Below are 22,162 nucleotides of genomic sequence, written 5' to 3' on the forward strand. Positions count from 1 at the left end.
TTAAAAATGTTACATATTGGCCAGACGCAGTGGCTTACACCTGTAATCCCAGCACTTTGGGAGATTGAGGCCACAGATTATATGAGGCCAGGAGTTTGAGACCAGCTTGGCCAACATGGTGAAACCCCGTCTCTACTGAAAATACAAAAAATTAGTCGGGTGTGGTGGTGCGCATCTGTAGTCCCAGCTACTCAGGAGGCTGAGGCACGAGAATTACTTGAACCGGGGAGGCAGAGGTTGCAGTGAACCGAGATCGTGCCATTGCACTCCAGCCTGGGCAACAGAGTGAGACTCCATCTCAAAACAAACAAACAAACAAAAGGTACATGTTGTGTATGTGCTGAAGTATACACAAGAGGGGTATGATGAGTGTTGTCTGAATTTAGTCAGAATAGACTTAGTAGAGGAGATCAGTTAATGAAATAATTATATAAATCAACTATATGTTAGATCAGATTAAAAAAAAACACCCACAAAAAAGCACACCTCTTTCCTGGGGTAGAAAAACTCACGGGAGACCAGATGGGTACCTTTAAAGACCTATGGTCTCCAGCTTTCTCTGGGCTTGGTCTTACCATCCTGCTAGGTTTCTCTGCTCAGTGCTCTTTCCCATCCTCCCTAGTGACTGCTTCAGACTTCGCCATTTTCCCACCAGTTGCTCCACTCCACTTTTTTTTTTTTGAGACAGGGTCTCACTATGTCGCCCAGGCTGGAGTACAGTGCAATGTGATCATAGCTCACTGCAGCTTCAACCTCCCAGGCTCAAGTGATCCTTCCCACTCCCAAGTAGCTGGGAGCACAGGTGCGCACCACCACATTCAACTAATTTTTAAATTTTTTGTAGAGACAGGGTCTCACTATGTTGCCCAGGCTGGTCTTTTGAACACCTAGCCTCAAGTAGTCTTCCTGCCTTGGCCTCCCAAAATATTGGGATTATAGGTGTGAGCAACCACACCCAGCCTCCACTCCATTTTTTATTGCTACCTCCCCTCTTACTCTTAGCAAGAAGCCTAACTCTTTCTTCATAGGGAAAAATAGGTAACCTCAGAAGAGAATGGTCCTCAAATGCCAATCAAAACCATGAGATACCACCTCCCGTCCACTAGGATGGGCATAATACAAAAGATAGACAGTAAATATTGGCGAAAGCAGCACTGTTGTACATTGCTGGTGGGCATGTAAAATGGAGACTCAGTGGAGAGAGAGAATAAGAATGAGAGAACAAGTATGCCTCCAGCATCTGGATTCCTAACCTTTAAATGGCTTTCATTCACATTCACCCTTTCCTCCTCTTGTGGAGGGAGGAAAAGGAAGACTTGCTCCTTTCTGCAGTTTCTCTTGCACTTATTTATTTATTTATTTAGAGACAGTTTTGCTTTTGTTGCCCAGGCTGGAGTGCAATGGCGTGATCTTGGCTCAGTGCGACCTCTGTCTCCTGGGTTCATGCGATTCTCCTGCCTCAGGCTCCCGAGTAGCTGCGATTACAGGTGCCTACCACCACGCCCAGCTAATTTTTTTATGTTTAGTAGAGACAGGGTTTCACCATGTTGGCCAGGCTGGTCTCAAACTCCTGACATCAGATGATCCACCTGCCTCAGCCTCCCAAAGTGCTGGGATTACAGGCATGAGCCGCCGCGCCCAGCGCTTCTGTTGCACTTCTGCTTCAGATCCCATTCCCTGCTACTTTCTTAAGACCCTCATTGAGTTGTTATGTCCTCTCCTTTTTGATCTTTTTACTGGCTCCTTCCCATTAGCTCAAACATGTTCAAGCCTCCAACAATGTTTACATTAAAAAGGTTAACAGAAAATGTCCCGCAACTCCATCACATTCTGCGATTACCACCCGATTTCTCGTTTTTCCTTCAGAGTGAAATTTCTTGAACAAGTTGTTTATACTCATGGTTTCCTTTCCTTCACCTTTCACATACACCTCAACCTACTGACACCTGGCTTCTTCCTCCCACAATCTCTGTGAAACTGTTCTTATTAAGGTCACTGGTAATTCTCCTTGTTAAATCCAGTGGAAGTTTCTCAACCCTTCCCTCGTTTAGATCTCAGCAGCGTTTGACACTAGCATGCCTCTTGCCTGTGATGCTCAAGTCCCCAGGCCTCTGTGACACTCTGCTCTCCTGGTTTTCCCCTGGTCTACCTCTTCCTTCGCAGTCCCTTCTAGGGGGTACTCCCTGTCCGTGTCCTGTTGGAGTTTCTTAGAGTTCTGCTCAAAATACTCTGCTCTTCTTATTCTACTTGCTTTTTTCCTGGGTGATTTCATGCCAGATTTCCAAATCTCCAATCCAGACCTTTCTTGAGCTTCAGATTTCTAAATCCGTCTGTTGGGACTTGTCTGCTTTAATATCCCACAGGTACCTGGAACAAAAGGTCCATAATAGGACTCATCACCCCTGAGGCCTGCTGTGCTCTCTGCTGTAGTGAGTGGCAGCACAGTTCTCTCTCACTCAAGCTCAGTGTCTGCCTGTGATCTTTGGCTCTGCCTTTCTGCTTATCCAGTGCTGCTTGTCCCATTAAGCCAGTCGCAGAATCTTCTTGATTTCCCTTCTTGTCCAGTTTTCTCCATTTTCCTGATGTGGGCTTCCATCCCTCCTTTTCTGGCTTACCATAGCCATCCTGGACTCCCTCTAAGCACTCCTTTGTCATCTCATGTCTCTATGGTCAGCCAAAGTAATCTTCCATAGACCTACATCTGTTTATGCCACTTCCCTGCTTAAGACCCTTCAGGGATTACCTGGTGCTCTTAGGATAAAGCCTGAGCTGTGTACTGCAGCCATGCTGACTTTCTTTCAGTTCCTCCACCAGAGCCTTACCTGGCATGTGTGCTCAGTGTTGCATGTGCTTCTTTTCTTCAGGTAGCTGAAGCGCACTTCCCAATTCTGTTGCCTCCACAGCGTCTGACCCTCCCCATCAGAGACCAGCCACACTGTTGTGAGCATCTGTTTATGTGTCTAGATCCTCCCACCCCATGTAATTTCTGTTGATGTTGGCTCTGTGTCCAGTTTACCTAAGAACATTTATTGAATTAATAGTGTATGGTTCTGCCAGTCCATTGCTGGAATTTCAGTTTAGCTTTAGGTCATTGCAGGGTACAGTTGATACTTTTCATACAACTGGAGACTAATAGATGAAATCACTTTTGCGATACCCACATGAGAAAGATCCATGAAACCATAAATAGATTTGAATTTGACTTCCCAATTCCAGCCTTGAATTCATTTGGAAAATAAAATGAAGTATTATGTTTTATCCATTTCTTTTTTCTTTTTCAGACAGGACCCCGCTCTCTTGCCCAGACTGGAATACAGTGGTGTGAACACGGCTCACAGCAGCCTCAACCTCCTGGACTCAGGTGATCCTTCCACCTCAGCCTCTTGAGTAGCTGGGACTACAGGCGCACACCATTATGACTGGCTAATCTTTTTATTTTTGAGGAGACGGAGTCTCACCATCTTGCCCAGCCAGGCTGGTCTTGAACTTCTGGGTTCAAGTGATCCTCCTGCCTTTGCCTCCCAAAATTCTGGGATTACGGGTGTGATCCACTTCACCCAGCCATCTATCCATTTCTTTAAACTTTGACCCATCATTGCTTTTTTTGTTCTGTTTTGTGACACCTATTTGTTTGGTGTGACAAAGAACAAAGTTATAGAAAAAACATTTCTAATCGTCGATATTTCTTTTCTGGTTTCCTTTTGAAAACAACAGTATCCTATAAAAGCAATACTTTTATAAGATCTCAGTCAGATTCGCAACCCTAGATATGTTATTTTTTTCACTGCTAATGCTATTGCCACTTGGTTCGTTTGCTTTTTGAGCACATGCCTCAGGTTAGACGTGAGATGAGATGAAATGAATGAGGTGAAAGCAGCCCCTTGGATGATGGGGCTAAAGAAATGCTTACAGAGGCCATTGCAAATTGTGCTTCAAGTCAAATAACTTATTAGTGGTTGGGAAATGACAGTTGTAGGGACTTACATTTTCCTCTTAAATTAGTGATGAATTTGAACAAAACGTATGAAACAAAGGGTAGTCACAATCAGTTAGAGAATTCTAAAACACTAGTCATACGGTTCCCTAAATGAAGGTGGGGGTATTATCTTCACTCACCTGTACAGGTGGCTTCAGCTTGCAGGATGACAAACTATTTTGGAGAAGGTACATTCTCGGACTCCTTAGTCAAGCATTCAGGACATTCTTCCTTTCCCTTTCTTTTCTTTTTCTTTTTTTTTTTTGAGACGGAGTCTCGCTCTGTTGCCTAGGCTGGAGTGCAGTGGCGTGATCTTGGCCCACTGCAAGCTCCACCTCCCGGGCTCACACCATTCTCCTGCCTTAGACTCTGGAGTAGCTGGGACTACAGGCACCCACCACCACGCCCGGCTAATTTTGTTGTAATTTTAGTAGAGACCGGGTTTCACTGTTGTTAGCTAGGATGGTCTTGATCTCCTAACCTCGTGATCCAAACCGCCTCAGCCTCCCAAAGTGCTGGGATTACAGACGTGAGCCACCGCGCCTGGCCTCCCTTTCATTCTTGTAGTACTGTGTGTTTGCAGAAGAGAGAAGTGGATGACAGCTGTTCTGGCAGCTGGGGTAGTAACAGTATTAGTGTCTCAGCACGTCTTTGAAACTTCACCTATGATTTGCAGCCTCTGTACCATAGAGTGGGTGAAATGGTTTTAAGTTTTATTTTTATTTAAACATGTTTGAGACTGATTCTTAGAGGCTTATCTGGACCTGGGAAATACATTTGGTATCTCAATGAGACTGAGCATTTGCTCAGTCTCAAAAAGCCCATCAGAATTATATGGAAGAAATTGGTAAGAGTAACATTTGGCTGTTTGTGCCTTGACAGGGTTTTTGAATTGCTTTTGCTGTAGCATAGATGGATGACGTAAGTTGTAATGTTGTATACCAAAAAGTTTACCCCAAACCCTAGAGCTCTCTTATTTGAATGTTTTTCTAGAATTAAATGGATTCAGAAATAAAGATGGTCATACCCTTCAATCTTTCATGCTCAAATGGGAACGTTTATTGGTAAAAAAGGAAGAAGACTGTGAAGAACACTTGTTCTTCTAGGAAACTGGATGATCTTCACTGAGGAAAGGCTCACATTTTCTCATCTGCTGGAATATGGAGAATTTGGTTTCTGGGATTTTGTGTAATTGTTTTCTGTTATGTACAATTTTTATATAGTCGTCACTAGTTTGCACATAATTATTTACCATTTGACACATTAACATGTATCTCATGGACCATATACTTGCATAGTACATTCATTTGCTTAATTATTCCAGTTGTATTTGCATTCTAGTTTTCCACTTACTTAGGATCTGACTTTCCATTAGGCCTTCAGTTCCTCAGAGGCAGAGACCATGATTGTATTGTTCTTTATGATGTCCCTGGCATTCTTGGTATCTGGGGTCATTGCAGAAGAAGAATTAATGTATGCTATTAAAGTCAGCTCCCTATACCCATGGATTCCACATCTGTGGATTCAGCCAACCTGAAATTCCAAATGTTAAAAATTGCATCTGTACTGAACATGTAGAGTATTTTTTTTCTTGTCATTATTCCCCAAGCAGTACAGCATAACGACTATTTACCAAGCATTTACATTGTATTAGGTATTATAAGTAATCTGGAGATAATTTAAAGGATATAGGAGGATGTGTGTAGGTTATATGTAAATACTATGCCATTTTCTATCAGGAACTTGAGTGTCTGTGGATTTTGGTATCTGCAGGAGGTCCTGGAACCAGTCCCCCACGGATACTGAGGGACAACTGGATTTTGTTCACAGTAGCATACAGTAGTGCTTTTTTCCGAGGCCTCTTAGATTTTATCAATAGCTCATTAACTATAAATTTTTTTCGTAAGACAGCTTAGCAACTTAAACTGATAAGTAAAATCATCACCCACTGAGTTTACAAAAATAGAGAAACCTCTATTAGGAATTTTCAGTGTATGTGTAAATGCTTTAATTCAAAGTTTTTTGCAATTAAAAATACCATTTTGCATATTAGAAATTGCTGTTTTGAGTAGTTTAAAGCTTCCTGTAGCTTGTATGCTGAAGAATGTTTAGGCTACTTAAAATGATTGTTCCAACATTCAGAGCCCTTCCAGTTTCCTCTGGCTATCAGCTTCCATAATAAAGAATGACACAAACTCATGTCATGCTTCTAAAATGACACCAGAAGCGTCAGAATCTTGGTGCTAGCCAGTGCTAAAGGATTGCTTACTCTTTTCCCACTGTTTTCCTTAGAAAGCTCTAAGGTCAATAGAAGCCAGATCTAAAGGTAAAATACCCTATTGGTGGCATTTAAAAGCCAGTACATACAGCAATTTAAACTAGCCCAAACAAATACATTCTTGTATTTGTGTCAAATACGTTCTGGTTAGTTGAGGTCTGTGTGGAAGCCATGTGCTTACAGATCAACCCTAAATTTCCAGTATTGTTTAATATTGAGACCATTATTTCATCAAAACCAGTTTTCCTGTACCATTTCTCTCCATTTCCTGTTGTTTTTAAAAACTCCATAAGCATGTTCCAAGTATATTTTTGCTAGATCAGTAAAAAAAACTAAAATAAAATTAACCTTTTCTTAATATTTGTTCCTTGGGAAAGTAAAATAAATGTGCTCTTAGAGGAATTAAAAGATTAGTTGCTATATTACTCCTTCAGCCTTTCAGTTCTAAATGTAGATTTCTAAAATTGGAAGGCCTGTGTTTGTCCTGACTGAATTTGCTTTCAGAGTATAAAATAAAATAACCTTTGCTTCCTCATGCCACAAGTTCTCTGAGGGACAGTGCCAATAGCTAGGATAAGCCATCCCAGGGAATGGGATATTGATCTGGAGGACTAATGGATGTAGGATAAGTGCAGTGGGGATACAGGATGTATTTTCAAGTGCCAGAGAAAATACGAAGATCCAAGTGGGTTGGCATATTATCTTTAAGGACGTCACACTCTTTCTACCTCTGCTGGCATTTTTGCATTCCTCTTTTCTTTCCTTGTACCTTTGTTTTCTCTCTATACAGTAAAAAAAAAAAAAAAAAAAAAGACATTGATTCACCTAATAATAACATATAAAGAGTAGTAATTCAGGCTGAAACACATTAATACTGTTTTTCAGAAAGTAATTCCTAAATAAAATATGGAAGGCTTGCAGAAAAAATTACTATCTTAGTGAGGTACTTCAGAAGTAACTAAAGATGACTGACATTCTAATTACAGCTCATCATTTTTATAATTATCAATCAAGCTCTGGAAGGATCTGTCATCTTAGCAATTTGTTTGGTCTGGTTTAAATTGCTGTATGCACTGGAAAGTTCTAAGAAGGCTGTATTTCTTTTATAAATGCTCCTTTGAGAATTTCCCTAATCTGAACTTGTATTCTCAAGACATGATTAAAACAGTATAATTTTACTTTTCCAAAAGCATTTTTTAGAACTGAAACCTTTCTGTATTTAGTTTTAGAAATGTATCTTTGAGTTTATTAATGCAGACTTGATAAAAGCCCACAGGATGATTGATTTTTAAAAATTGAGGTAAAAGATATATAGTATAAAATTTACCATTTTAACAATTTTTAAGTATACATTTTAGTGACATTAGGTACATTCACATTGTTGTACAGTCATCACTGCCATCCATCTGTAGACTACCTAAAAAATAATTTCAACTTTTTTTTTTTGAGATGGAGTCTTGCTCTGTTGCCCATGCTGGAGTGTGATGGCATGATCTCGGCTCACTGCAAGCTCCGCCTACCGGATTCACACCATTCTTCTGCCTCAGCCTCCTGAGGAGCTGGGACTACAGGCACCCACCACCACGCCTGGCTAATTTTTTTGTATTTTTAGTAGAGACAGGGTTTCACCGTTTTTGCCAGGATGGTCTTGATTTCCTGACCTTGTGATCCACCTGTCTCGGCCTCCCAAAGTGCTGGGATTACAGGCATGAGCCACTATGCCTGACCCAATTTCAACTTTTATTTTAGATTTAGGGAGCACATATGCAGTTTTGTTACATGGGTATAGCATGTGATGCTGAGCTTTGGAGTACGAATGATTCCATGACCCAGGTAGTGAGCATAGTATCCAATAGGTAGTTTTTTAGCCTGTGTACCCCTCCCTCCCTGCCCCTCTAGTAGTCTCCAGTGTCTATTGTTCTCATCTTTATATCCATGTATACCCCATATTTAATTCCCAGTTCTAAGTGACAACATGTGATATTTGGTTTTCTGTTCCTGTGTTAATTCACTTAGGATAATGGCCTCTCACTGCATTCATGATTTTGTTCTTTTTTATGGCCGTGTAGTATTCCATGGTGTATATGTACCACATTTTCTTTTTCCAATCCACAGTCGATGGGCACCTAGGTTGATTCCATATTTTCGCTATTGTGAATAGTGCTATGATGAACATACAAGTGCATTTTTTTTTTTTTTTTGGTAGAGCAATTTATTTTCCTTTGGATACATACCCAGTCTTGGGATTCCTGGATTGAATGGTAGTTCTGTTTTAATTTCTTTGGGAAATCTCCAAACTGCTTTCCACAGTGGCTGAACTAGTTTACATTCCCACCAACAGTGTATGGTGTTCCCTCCGCTGTGCAGCCTCGCCAGCATCTTTTGTTTTTGACTTTTTAATAATGGCCATTCTGACTGGTTTAAGATAGTATCTCATTGTGATTTTGATTTGGATTTCTCTGATGATTAGTGATGTTGAATATTTTTTTCGTATGTTTGTTGCCTAAAACTTTTGCATCATCCCAAAGTGAAACTCTGTACCCATTAAAAAATAACTCCCCATTCCTACCTCCCTCCAGCTCCTGGCACCCACAATTCTACTTTGTCTCCTTGAATTTGACTGTTCTAGGTACCTCATGTAAGTGGAATCATACAATATTTGTCTAGCTTATTAGCATAGTGTCTTCAGGGTTCATCCCTGTTGTTGTATGTGTCAGAATTTCCTCATAAAGGTGAATAATATTCCGTCATATGTGTAGACCACATTTTGTTTATCCATTCATCTGTTCATGGATATTTGGATTATTTTCACATTTTGGCTATTGTGAATAATGCTGCTTTGACCATTGGTATACAACTATCTGTTCAAGTCTCTGCTTTCAGTTCTTTAGGGTATATACTAGAAATGGAGTTTCTAGATAATATAATTCTAATGTTTACTTTTTCTTGAGGAATCACCATCTGATTTTCTATAGCAGCTGTATCATCTTACATTTCTACTGTCTACATTTAATTTTATATTAATAATTCATTTTTCCAGATTTTGCCTGAAACATTCTGCCACTCTAGGTTATGAATCTAAAGCAAGAATACATCTTAAAACTTCTAACATAATTCAAATAATTGAACTTTTATTTTCATTTGAAATATTTGTTCATTTTATTGGTCACACAGTGTTTGTTATAGAAATTTGGGACTGGCCGAGCGTGGTGGCGAGCGTGGTGGCGAGCGTGGTGGCTCACGCCTCTAATCCCAGCACTTTGGGAGGCTGAGGTGGGTGGATCACCTGAGGTCAGGAGTTTGAGACCAGCCTGGCCAATGTGGTGAAACCCTGTCTCTACTAAAAATACAAAAATTAACCGGGCATTATGGTGCACACTTGTAATCCCAGCTACTTGGGAGGCTGAGGCACAAGAATTGCTTGAACTGGGGAGGTGGAGGTTGCAGTGAGCCAAGATGGCGCCAGTGTACTCCAGACTGGGCAACAGCGCAAGACTCTGTCCCATCCCACCCCCCCCCAAAAAAAAGAAATTTGAGACTATATTTAAAAATACAAAGAAGGCCAGGTGCGGTGGCTCACACCTGTAATCCCAGCACTTTGGGAGGCCGAGGTGGGTGGATCACTTGAGGTTGGGAGTTTGAGACCAGCCTGGCCAACATGGTGAAACCCCTCTCTACTAAAAATACAAAAATTAGCCAGTAATGGTGGCGTACGCCTGTAATCCTAGCTACTCGGGAGGCTGAGGCACAAGAATTGCTTGAACTGATGAGGCAGAGGTTGGAGTGAGCCAAGATGGTGCCAGTGTATTCCAGACTGGACAACAGAGCGAGACTGTCTCAAAAAAAAAAAAAAAGAAATTGACGACTACATTTTAAAAATACAAAGAAGGCCAGGTGTGGTGGCTCACACCTGTAATCCCAACACTTTGGGAGGCCGAGGTGGGTGGATCACTTGAGGTCAGGAGTTTGAGGCCAGCCTGGCTAACATGGTGAAACCCCGTCTCTACTAAAAAAATACAAAATTAGCCAGGCACCTGTAATCCCAGCTACTTGAGGCAGGCAGGAGAATTGCTTGAACCCAGGAGGTGGGGGTTGCAGTGAGCCGAGATCGTGCCACTGCACTGCAGCTTGGGCAACAAGAGTGAAACTCCATCTCAAAAAAAAAAAAAAAAAAATAGATTAGGAAGTGTATCTAATTTGTAAGGGGGAAGTGAGGTAGGAGAGTGATAGGACTTGTTTTTTGGTCACAATCCTGCTGATGAAAAAAAAAAAAGACGTGGGGATGGCAGGCCAAAAAACAGAATACAAATACAAAGAAAGAAAAAATGGTGCCACCTATAATCTCTCCATTGAGATATATTTTGGAGTATACATTTCTGTATATATTATATTTTAGAAAAATTGTAATCATACAGTACGTATTGTTTTTTAACATAGCTAAGCTAACTAAGTCTTCCAGGATACATTTATTTTTGTGGTTTTGTTTTGAATTTGGGATGTGCACATAGTTTAGCTGTATAACGTGTTTGGGTGGCAGCTTCTGTTGGGATGTTTCCTTGGGGGTCCTTATAATTTGAACAAAGCATAGCACCATGGGAAGGAAGAGAGTTGGGCTACCTTGCTCAGGGTACTTACCAAGGTACGTGACTCTCAGGGAAGGCCTGGGCTGAATAGGCCAGTTGAAGGTTCTTCCCATTAGCAGTGCCTCCTTCATACAGGAATAGAACACAAATAGAATCACTTCATATCTTCCTATTTGAACCATCTAAATTATTGTGCAACCCTCTGGAGTGATTATTGTTATTATTATTATTATTATTATTATTATTATTATTATTTTGAGACAAGAGTCTCACTCTATCACCCAGGCTAGAGTACAGTTGCACAGTCTTGGCTCACTGCAACCTCTGCCTCCCGGGCTCAGATGATCCTCCCACCTCAGCCTCCCGAGTAACTGAGATTACAGGCATGTGCCACCACACCCGGGGTAATTTTTGTATTTTTAGTAGAGAGAGGGTTTTGCCATGTTGGCCAGTCTGGTCTCAAACTCCTGACCTCAACTGATCTGCCTGCCTCAGCCTCCCAAAAGTGCTGGGATTACAGGTGTGAGCCACCGTGCCCAGCCTGGAATGATTATTTAAATGAAATTTGGTTGAACTACATTTATATTCCTTTGAAATAAAATTCCATAGTTAGAACAAGTCTGTTAATACTTTTCTTTCATGTTTAGGCAAATTTAGTAGATGTCATATCAGAGCTGTCGTAACTAATGTTTCTTAAGTCGATGTAGATTTTATCACAGATGAAATACTTGTTAATTTTTAATGATTGCACCAGCTTTAGTTTACTGGATTGATAGTGTATACACATTAATTCTTCTTAAGGTTGATATTATTATGATCCTTAATGTGGTTTTCTTAGTAGTAGCAAAAGGTGCCACCGCCCCCAGGAAAATGGAATAATTAAAGACCTCACCACAATAGTCAAATTATAATGAGGATGGTGGTAATTTTGAGTAAATTAGAAAGTTTGGGTGGTATTTACAGTTATACTCTGCTGCCTTAGGAGGGAAATGCCACCCGCCAAGTTAAGGGCCCTGTTCTGTTGTTCTGCATGGCACATAGCCCCACAGAACCTCTCAGGGAACCTTGTCTGAATTCCGAGGATGCCTGTTCATGTCCTCAGCTGCCCAGGTTGAGCATGGTCTAACGAAGACACACTTTGTGCCTTAGCAGTCTCCAGCCCAAGGATGCACTTTGTATGTTGTGAGCTCCGAGGACAGAGGTCACATGTGTTCTCTAGGCCTGCCTCTCAATGGTTGATGCAAAAGTGCAGGAATAAATGACATTCATAAGGCTTAACCAGGCAAATCTAGGCAGAAGCATCTTGGGGAATGCTTTTTATTGGGAGAGTGGTTACTTCTCTTTTTTTTGAGATGGAGTTTTGCTCTTGTCACCCAGGCTGGAGTGCAATGGCGCAATCTCAGCTCACTGCAACCTCCACCTCCCAGGTTCAAGCGATTCTCCTGCCTCAGCCTCTTGAGTAGCTGGGATTACAGGCGTGTGCCACCATGCTTGGTTAATTTTGTATTCTTAGTGGAGACAGGGTTTCTCCATGTTGGTCAGGCTGGTCTCGTACTTGCGACTTCAGGTGATCCACTCGCCTTGGCCTCCCAAAGTGCTGGGATTACAGGCATGAGCTACCACGCCCCGCCTGGATACTTTTTATATTGGAAACAGTTTAAAGACAGATGCTGCTGTACATTTACGAGGCAAGATAAAGTCAGAAAGAAGTGATGTTGAGGAAGTTCAGCCATTGAAGGGCCAGGACTGATACTCTCCATAAGAAAATTTAAAGGGGTCTGCTGTGTGACCTTGGCAAGTCCTTTCACCTTTGAGCCACAGTTCTCATCTGTTAGGAATGGTTTACAGTCTCCTCCTTACAAGAGTATTATGAATATTAAATGAAATAATGTATGGAAGCTACTTAATTAACTGTCTATGACAAGGCAGGTTCAGAATAGTTGTTCATTTCTTCTTTTCTGCTCTTAGCTTTGCTTGATTGTCTTGCTAGGAATAATTACTTGCTTGGCCAACATTACTGCCCTTGTTCTTATCTGCTCAAGAAATCCCCCAGCTTCTTCATTATATCTTGAACATAAAATCACAAATTTCTAGGTTTGGGGGAAACCCAGGCTCAAAACAGCAAATGGCTGTCATACTGACTGAATTTTTTTTTTTTTTTGAGATGGAGTCTCACTCCGTTGTCCAGGCTGGAGTGCAGTGGCGCGATCTCGGCTCACTGCAAGGTCCGCCTCCTGGGTTCACGCCATTCTCTTGCCTCAGCCTCCTGAGGAGCTGGGACTACAGGCGCATGCCACCACACCCGCTAATTTTTTGTATTTTTAATAGAGATGGGGTTTCACTGTGTTAGCCAGGATGGTCTCGATCTCCTGACCTCATGATCCACCTGCCTCAGCCTGCCAAAGTGCTGGGATTACAGGCATGAGCCACCATGCCCGGGCCCGTACTGACGGATTTTAAAAGCAAGGGCCCAGTTCACAGGTCTCAACACTCTTATTTCCACTCTACCAAGCCTGTTGGGGATGCCTTTTTCTTTTATGATGGGTGTGGACATGTCAGATACATGACCGGTTTTTTAAATTAACTCTTAAATGACAAGTCTTCAGAAAAATACCTTGTAAAATAAAGCTTCATATAATTTAGCAATGGATGAAGTCAGTGTGTATAATAATGCCCCATCGTTATGAAGGTTAGCCTGATCTTGCAGTAGATTACCAAACCCTGAGGGCAGAGTTGCCCATATTTGTTTAATGATTTTAGAATAATTGTGCTGCTGTCAGGAAGTTGTGTGGTTTTGAATGTCTTACCTTTTGTGTTGTAATTTTAAAGGTGGTGAGTCATATTTTTGGCTAATTCTGTATCATGTAAAATTAAACATTTTGAAGACTAACTCGATATGGTTCATAATTCTAGGAAAACCTGCTTCTGGGTTTTCTTGAAATTTACTTACCTGCTTGTATGGCTTTATATGGCTTGACTTCTTATGACTCCTTTCTCCATCTGTTTTGTAAGAGGCACAAGAGGTCGTCTGAGGGGCATCTTGTTTCTTTTTGTTTATTTTATTAATCTTTTTGATATAGGGTCTCCCTCTGTCACCCAGGCTAGAGTGCAGTGTTGCGATTTCAATTCAACTGCAGCCTTGACTTCCTGGGCTCAAGCAATCCTCTCACCTCAGCCTCCTGAGTAACTGGGACTACAGGCATGTGCCATCATGCCTGGCTAATAATTTTTCTTTTTCTTTTTTCTTTCTTTCTTTCTTTTCTTTTTTTGAGACAGAGTCTCTCTTACTCTGTTGCCCAGACTGGAGTGCAGTGGCGCAATCTCAGCTCACCGCAACCTCCGCCTTCCGGGCTCAAGTGATTCTCCTGTCTTAGCCTCCCGAGTATCTGGGACTACACGTAGGCGCCACTACTGACAGGCTAATTTTTTTTTTGTATTTTTAGTAAAGATGGGGTTTCATTCTGTTGGCCAGGCTGGTCATGAACTCTTGACCTCAAGTGATCTACCCACCTTGGCCTCCCAAAATGCTGGGATTACAGGCGTGAGCTACTGCACCCGGCCCTTTTTTTGTGTGGTTTTTGTAGAAATGGGGTTTCGCCATGTTGCCCAGGCTGGTCTCAAACTCCTGGGCTCGAGCAATCCTTCCGGTTTGGGCTCCCAAAGTGCTAGGATTGCAGGTGCGAGCTACTGTGCCCAGCCTTTATTTTTAAACTTTTAAAAGCACTTAAGATCATCTTATCGTACAAAGAATACTTATAAATCAAGAACAAGAAAAAGAACAATGATCCAGTAGAAAAAAATAGGCACTTTGCACAAAAGACTGACAGTGGGCTCTGAAGATGTGAGTGAGAGGTGAGGAGCGCAGACTCAGGCTTCAGGTTGCCTGGGTGCAGATCCCAATTCTGCCACTTACAAGTTTGAGCAGATTCTTAAAATCTCTTTTTTCCTCCATTTCCTTATGGGTAAAGTGAGGATTAAATGAATGAATAAATATAAAATTACTTAAAATAGTGTTTGGCACATAGTGCCCAGTAAGTTAGTTGTTACTATTGCAATTATTCTGATCATTATTTTTTATTTTCTTTTTTTTTTTTTTTTTGAGATGGAGTCTTGCTCTGCAGCCCAGGCTGGAGTGCAGTGGCCGGCTCTCAGCTCACTGCAAGCTCCGCCTCCCAGGTTCACGCCATTCTCCTGTCTCAGCCTCCCGAGTAGCTGGGACTACAGGCGCCCGCCTCGTCGCCCAGCTAGTTTTTTGTATTTTTTAGTAGAGACGGGGTTTCACCGTATTAGCCAGGATGGTCTCGATCTCCTGACCTCATGATCCGCCCGTCCCAGCCTCCCAAAGTGCTGGGATTACAGGCTTGAGCCACCGCGCCCGGCCCATTATTTTTTATTTTCAAGACAGTCTTGCTCTGTCACCAGGCTGGAGTTCAGTGGTGCGATCTCAGCTCACTGCAACCTCTGCCTCCCGGGTTCAAGTGATTCTCCTGCCTCAGCCTCCTGAGTAGCTGGGACTACAGGCGCACACCACCATGCCCAGCTAATTTTTGTATTTTTAGTATAGACGGGGTTTCACCATGTTGGCCAAGGTGGTCTCAATCTCTTGACCTCATGATCTGCCTGCCTCGGCCTCCCAAAGTGCTGGGATTACAAAGTGCTGGGGTGTGAGCCACCCCGCCCAGCCTGATTATTTTTTTAAGTGACATCCAACTCCACTCATCGCAGGCAAATGTCAGTTTAAACAAAACAGATACCAGATACCATGAGAGTATGCTGTGTGGGAAGGGTGTGTGTAAATAGACGCCATCTTACATCTATGGTGATTTTATATATGGCCACTGCTTCATTAGAAGATTATTTGAAATATTAGTAGCTAGTAACAGTAAAATAGCTATTAAACTTTGACCTAGCAATTTTCATTTTTAGGAATTTATTTTAGAAATTTCTGTATAAAACAAGACATGTCAATACAATAATATGCAGGCAACAATTGCAGTATTGTTCTAGCAAAAGACGTATTGACTTAAATGTCTCTCAGTAGAAAACAAGGTAAATTGCTAAATCGATGTAATGGAATGCTATAGTACCATTGAAAAGAAATGCAGCAGGTCTGTGTGTGCTAATATAGAATGATTTCCCCAGTGCACTGTTAAATAGGGAAAAAAACTTCCATTTGTGCTTTTGTTTTTAAAGATACACATACACCCATGCATACGTGTAGTGCTTCCATGAGTATACACTATCTCCAGAAGGAATTAGAGATCACTGGGAACAGTGGTGGCTTTTGAGGACAGGGTCAGTGAGGGATGGTAGGGAGACTTATTTTCTTATTCCCTTTTGTCCATTTGAAACAAAAGTGTTTTTTTTCCCCATGTTCATGTATTACTCCCCGCTGAAATCTTTTACTTGTCCTCACCAATACCTCCCCCTCCGCCTGCACACACATTTGTCAGGACATTCAAATGTTATTCCAGTAGTCTGTGCAGTGACAGTGAATAGCCTGATTTGACGGCGTTTAATCCTCATTGAATTTGTGGTATGATACCCGGAGCTGAAGCTGATCCTTGTCATCCAAGTTGTTGCTCGTGGGAAGAGTATCTCTGGCAGATGGGGACAAGGCTTTGGCTAAGCATGCTCCAGCCGCAGGCGCCCTCTGTGTGTGCTGCTGAGGGTGCTGGAGCCAGAACTTGGTCTTCACCTGCCGCTTTCGCTGTTTTTCGAGGTCTAAGAAGAGGATGAGTTAGAAGCACATGTGGAACAGATAAGCACTGACTAGGAAGTGGGCAAGACAAACAGCTAGTTCCCGCGTGTTATTCTCTTGTTGTAGGAAAGGTTTGAAGGTGGAGGAAGGATTGCACACGTGGCTGGGGGAAAGTGAGTGATCCATGTAACCAAAGGTGGTTCATTTATTCTAGAATCAGCTTTTGTTAGCATTTATTAACAGGTCTTTTTTTTTTTTAAAGTTAGCTCAGTGGCTGTTTAATTTTTTTCTGGAATCCTTTCTGTTCCAGCAGAGATGTCGGCTTATTTATAGGAATTGCTTGAAGCCAGAGTCATGGTGGATGTCGGAAAGTGGCCCATCTTCACTCTGCTGTCCCCTCAAGAGATCGCGTCTATTCGGAAGGCATGTGTCTTCGGCACCTCAGCCAGTGAAGCACTGTATGTTACTGACGATGATGAGGTAAGAGTCTCTTAAAACCTACTTTCATTTTAGGGCTTATTTGGGGATTGGTCTTCAAAGTGTGCAGTTCAAAGACGGAGAAAAGTCAGGGTATAAATAAAGAGATCCTGAAGTTCAGGAAGACTATGACTTCGATAGTTTCTCTTTTTTCAGTTTCTTGATTTAGTACCCCTCTACTCCACAGCACTCTGAGTTTCATAATACAGACAAACATGCTGAAACGTAAGCAATGTCTGCAGAGGTTGAATTTTTCTTAACAACCGTATCTGTCTCTTTTCACCTCCTGAGCTCTCTAGTTGAAATGTCTTATTTTCAGAGGAGAGAAGGAAGCTTTTAACACAGCTTTTGGCCAAAAGACTCAGAAAAAAACTGTCTGTTTTCTAGGTCTTTGTATTTGGACTGAACTATAGTAACTGTCTAGGAACTGGAGATAACCAGAGTACACTTGTACCCAAAAAGCTAGAAGGCTTATCTGGAAAGAAGATTAAAAGCCTCAGTTACGGCAGTGGACCACATGTTCTTCTCAGCACCGAAGGTAAGGAGGGAACCCATCTAACTTTTCAGTTTGTAAGAAATTGACCAGTTAATTCTATAGGATTATACCAGATAACTAATTTTGGATTGTTTACTTCTTAATTTCTGAGGGGAAGTACATAAAGCAGGTAAAAGTTAAACACTTCAGGCTAACTCTGGAACAGCTATAGGATGTCTTGCAAATTAGGCAAACTTCTGAGGTTTTCGACTACTTCCATAAAGCTGTGGAAGATTAGATTTGGCAAATGAACGGTCCTTCCAGCCTAATTTTTGAGTGGATTTGTGGTTGCAAGGCAACTTTCAGGGTTCCTTTGGTTCTTTGTTTCTCTCTCTTTCTCTCTTTTCTTTTCCCTCCCTCCCTCCCTCCTTTCCTTCCCTTCCTTCGTTCCCTCCCTCCCTCCCTCCTCCCTCCCTCCCTCCCTCCCTCCCTCCCTCCCTCCCTCCTCCTTCCTTCCTTCCTTCCTTCCTTCCTTCCTTCCTTCCTTCCTTCCTTCCTTCTTCTTTCTTTTCTTCTCTTTCTCTTCTTTTCTTTTTTCTTTTTTTCTGAAGGAGTCTCTCTCTGTCTCCAGGCTGGAGTGCAGTGGCATGATCTCAGCCCATTGCAACCTCCACCTCCCGGGTTCAAGCGATTCTTCTGCCTCAGCCTCCCGAGTAGCTGAGACTACAGACGCACGCCACCATGCCCCAGCTAATTTTTGTACTTTTAGTAGAGACGGGATTTAATCATATTGGCCAGGCTGGTCTCGAACTCCTGACCTCGTGGTCCGCCCACCTTGGCTTCCCAAAGTGCTGGGATTACAGGCATGAGCCACTGCACCCAGCCGGTACATTTTTCTAAACACAGATGCTACGTGGCTTTCCTTTCTTTGTGTAGTTCTTGCATCTTGAATCGGGAAATCTTCGTCTGTTCTCTGGCGTTCATGTGGTTGCCGTGTTGAAAGAACTGGGGATGCGGGTTGATAGGTTCTTGTCCTTTTTTTTCTGCCTCTTCAAGATCACTAAGGGAGAGCAGACATTTTGTATGTGTGTGTGATTGATCTGTACTGTGGGCACCCAGCACTCTCTGAAAGTTCGTTATCTATAACGTAAATGCTTCCTTTTATACTTCAGACACGTTAACTCTTGCTCTCTTTCTCTGAGGTCCTCAGCTTTTTGTTGGATAATTGTCTAGGGTAGCATTTGGGAGACGATTTGCGTCTCTGCCTTTCTTTGTCTAGACTGAGAAATCAATCCCAGCTCCCTAGGATGCTGTCACAGGTTTTAGTATCTAGCCTTTTGAGTGCCTGTAACTCCTAACTGAATCCACTTCAAGTTCTCTGTGTCTTTCTCAAGAGAGCTGTGAAATCCAAATCTGAGCATCATCATGTGATATGAATATAACTGGAGTTGAGCATAATGAGGTGATTATCTCACTTTTGCCTTGCGTAATCATGCCTTCTGGCATCACACTGGTTCTTTCTTTCCTTTTTTTTCTTTTGAGACAGAGTCTTGCTCTATCACCCAGGCTGGAGTGCAGTGGCACGATCTTGGCTCACTGCAATATCGGCCTCCTGGGTTCAAGCAATTCTTATGCCTCAGCCTCCCGAGTACAATTAGAGGCATGTGCCACCACACCTGGCTGTTTTTTGTATTTTTAGTAGACACGAGGTTTCTCCATGTTGACCAGGCTGGTCTCGAACTCCCAGCCTCAGGTGATCCACCCACCTCGACCTCCCAAAGTGCTGAGATTACAGGCATGAGCCACCGAGTCGGCATTTTTTTTTTTTTTTTTTTTTTTGAGGCAGGGTCTCTCTCTGTCACCCAGGCAGGAGTGCAGTGGAGTGATTATGGCTCGTTGCAACCTCGACCTCCTGGGCTCAAGCAATCCTCCCACCTCATTTTTTAATTTTTTTGTGGAGACGAGGTCTCACTGTGTTGCCTAGGCTGGTCTTAAACTCCTGAGCTCAAGTGATCCTTGTGGCTCGGCCTCCCAAAGTGTTGGGATTACAGGTGTGAGCCACTATACTCGGCAACTTTTGCTATTTTGTATGTGACTGTTTTTTCATCTTTGGAAGCTTTAAGGTTTTTTTTTTTTTTTTAAGTATTGTGACATAATCATGATTCTGTACTCTGGTATAATTTTTAATGTATTGGTCATTTCTGGAAATTTCTTTATTTCTAGAAATTTTTCTTGTAATATTTCATGAATAATTGCCCTTGTTGGCTGTGTGTAGTGGCTCGTGCCTATAATCCCAGCCCTTTGGGAAGCCGAGGCAGGACGTTTGCTCCAGGCCAGGAGTTGAAGACAAGCCTGGTCAACATAGCGAGGCCATGTTTCTTAAAAAAAAAAAAAAAAAAAAAAAAAAAAAGCTGGGGATGGTGGCACACACCTGTAGTCCAAGCTACTCAGAAGGCTGAGCCCAGGAGTTTGAGGTTGCAGTGAGCTGTGATTGTGCCACTGCACTCCAGCCTTTGTGACAGAGTGAGGGACAGAGTGAGACCCCCATCTCAAAAAAAGAAAAATTTTCTTCTTTGTATTCTCCTTTATGGAATTTTTCTTAGAAAGAAGTTAGAGATTCTGGAGTGATCTTCCTACTTTTTTTTGTTTTTGAGGCAGGGTCTCTCTGTCCAGGCTAGAGTGCGGTGGTGCAATCTTGGCTCACTGTAGCCTCACTGCATGAGCAGGTGGCTCACACCTGTAACCTGGGCTCAAGCAATCCTCCCACCTCAGCTTCCAAAAGTGCCAGGATTACAGGTGTGAACCACCATGTCTGGCCTGATCTTCCTCATTTTTAAAAAATGTTCTCTCCCATCTGTGTTCTGGGAAACTTCTTCAACTTTATCTTACAACTCTTATGTCAAATTTTTAACATTTTCATTGTTTTATTTCCAAGTGTTCTTTCTTGATTTCGAACTTGTTGCTATTGTTTCATGGATTCATCATCTTCTCTTTGAGATTATTTAGAATTACAGGTTATTTTTAAATTAACCTTTTTTGGTTTGTTTTGTTTTTTGAGATAGAGTCTTGTTCTTTTTTCCCAGGCTGGAGTGCAAGGCGCAATCTTAGCTCACTGCAGCCTCCACCTCCTGGTTTCAAACAATTCTTGTGCCTCAGCCTCTTGAGTAGCTGGGATTACAGGTGCACGCCACCATGCCTGGCTGATTTTTGTATTTTTTTTTTTAGTAGAGATGGGGGTTTCTCTATGTTGGCCAGTCTGGTCTTGAACTCCTGACCTCAAGCAATACACCTGCCTCAGCCTCCCAAAGTGCTGGGATTACAGGCTCGCCCAGGCTCATAGAAACATGTTATAGGTTTTAATAACGGTAGAATTGGCTACCTTCTTGCTTTTTTTGTAGGGTTTTCCTATTTATTCTTGTTTGCTTATTCTTCCCATTAAACTTTCTAATCAATTTGTCTACCTCCAGAAAGTAATTTTAAGCTTTTATTGCTATTTAAACTTTATAAGTTTATGTAGGAAAAACTAGAATCTTTATGATATTGAATTTTTCCTCCAAGAACAAGGTATGTATTTCTCTATTTAAGTCTATTTTTCTGTTTTCAGGAATTAAAACACTCATTAGTTTGGACATTTCTTTCACCTGCTGTAACTTTAACACAATCTAATGGATCATAGTTTTTGTGTTTTGTACTCTTTCTTTCAGTCTTAAGCCTCGTCTTTCTCAGGATGAAATTTCCCGTTTATGGTTTCTGTCGTAATTTCTGTAGGAGGGAACGCCTCTTGTGAGCCACATGTCACCTGAAAGAGGACTCTGAGTTTGGGTGGGCTGTCTTCGTTCTAGAGTAGATAAGTAGAAGTCTCTTTCCCCTGGTTGCCTGGGGACTGCTGTGAGTGACCAGCAGTGACTAACTGTAATACTTGGATTTCTGCTGTCGCCCTTGAGTGTTGTTGTCGGGCAGATTGTCCTTTATAGGTCGGGATGTTTTATTACCATGGGAAAGATGAGAGGAGAATGCGTTAAGTCTGGGAGACCTGCCCTTGGCACTCGGGGGTGCTGTGCAAAGAAATGCCTGAAACGATGGTACTTCAAGAGATAACACAAGAAAAGTTGTCTTCGTCAGAATCTCAGAAAAGATAAAGTCATTATAAAAAAATTTTAGACAGAGGAGCTTCCGGGTTGGTGAGCACATCAAGGTGCCGGGAGGGGGTGGCATGCCAGGGAGGGCATGGGCGCTCCATGCACCCCTCAGCCCCACATACCTTGCCCTGTGCGTCTCCTGCATTTGGCTATTCCTGAGTTGAATCCTTTAGAATAAGCTGATTATGCTTTCCAGAGACAGTCACAGCAGTGTGAGTGACGATGCCTCCAGGTGTTCCTAGTCCCCAGCCCTCAAGGCATCCCCAGCCTTTGAATCTTCCTGAGATCACACACACTGTGAAGCAAAGACAAGCCATCTTCATTGTCCCCTGTCCAAATTCCTGACACAGAATAAATGAGCATAAAAAACAGTTGCTTTATGTAAAAAAAAAAAAAAAAAACAGCCAGATTTCATGCCACTAAAATAAAATAGTCTGCTTGAAAGAAGCTCTGGGACTTTTGTTTCCCTTGTAAACAGTCTGTCTCTTTCCCCTGTACTTGGTGAGCGAGTAGCCACACACCCTCTGTGGGTT

General features: G+C 42.2%; 1 protein-coding gene across 6 annotated transcripts in view; it reads left to right on the plus strand.

The window, feature by feature from the left end:
* RCBTB1 (RCC1 and BTB domain containing protein 1) overlaps window positions 1-22,162 on the plus strand; it is a 54,454-nt gene that overhangs the window by 1,742 nt on the left and 30,550 nt on the right. Inside the window, exons 2-4 of one of the 6 annotated variants that reach the window (XM_030922190.1) lie at window positions 3,282-3,361; window positions 16,849-17,018; window positions 17,403-17,553. In XM_030922190.1, the coding sequence (XP_030778050.1) occupies window positions 16,893-17,018; window positions 17,403-17,553 (277 nt within the window). In that variant the 5' untranslated portion in view covers window positions 3,282-3,361; window positions 16,849-16,892. The remainder of the gene's footprint in view (window positions 1-3,281; window positions 3,362-16,848; window positions 17,019-17,402; window positions 17,554-22,162) is intronic. The other 5 variants (XM_010363831.2, XM_030922192.1, XM_030922191.1 and 2 more) reach the window with 5 other exon arrangements.

Source organism: Rhinopithecus roxellana, chromosome 18 (assembly GCF_007565055.1).
Source record: "Rhinopithecus roxellana isolate Shanxi Qingling chromosome 18, ASM756505v1, whole genome shotgun sequence".
Classification (NCBI taxonomy): Eukaryota; Metazoa; Chordata; class Mammalia; order Primates; family Cercopithecidae; genus Rhinopithecus; species Rhinopithecus roxellana.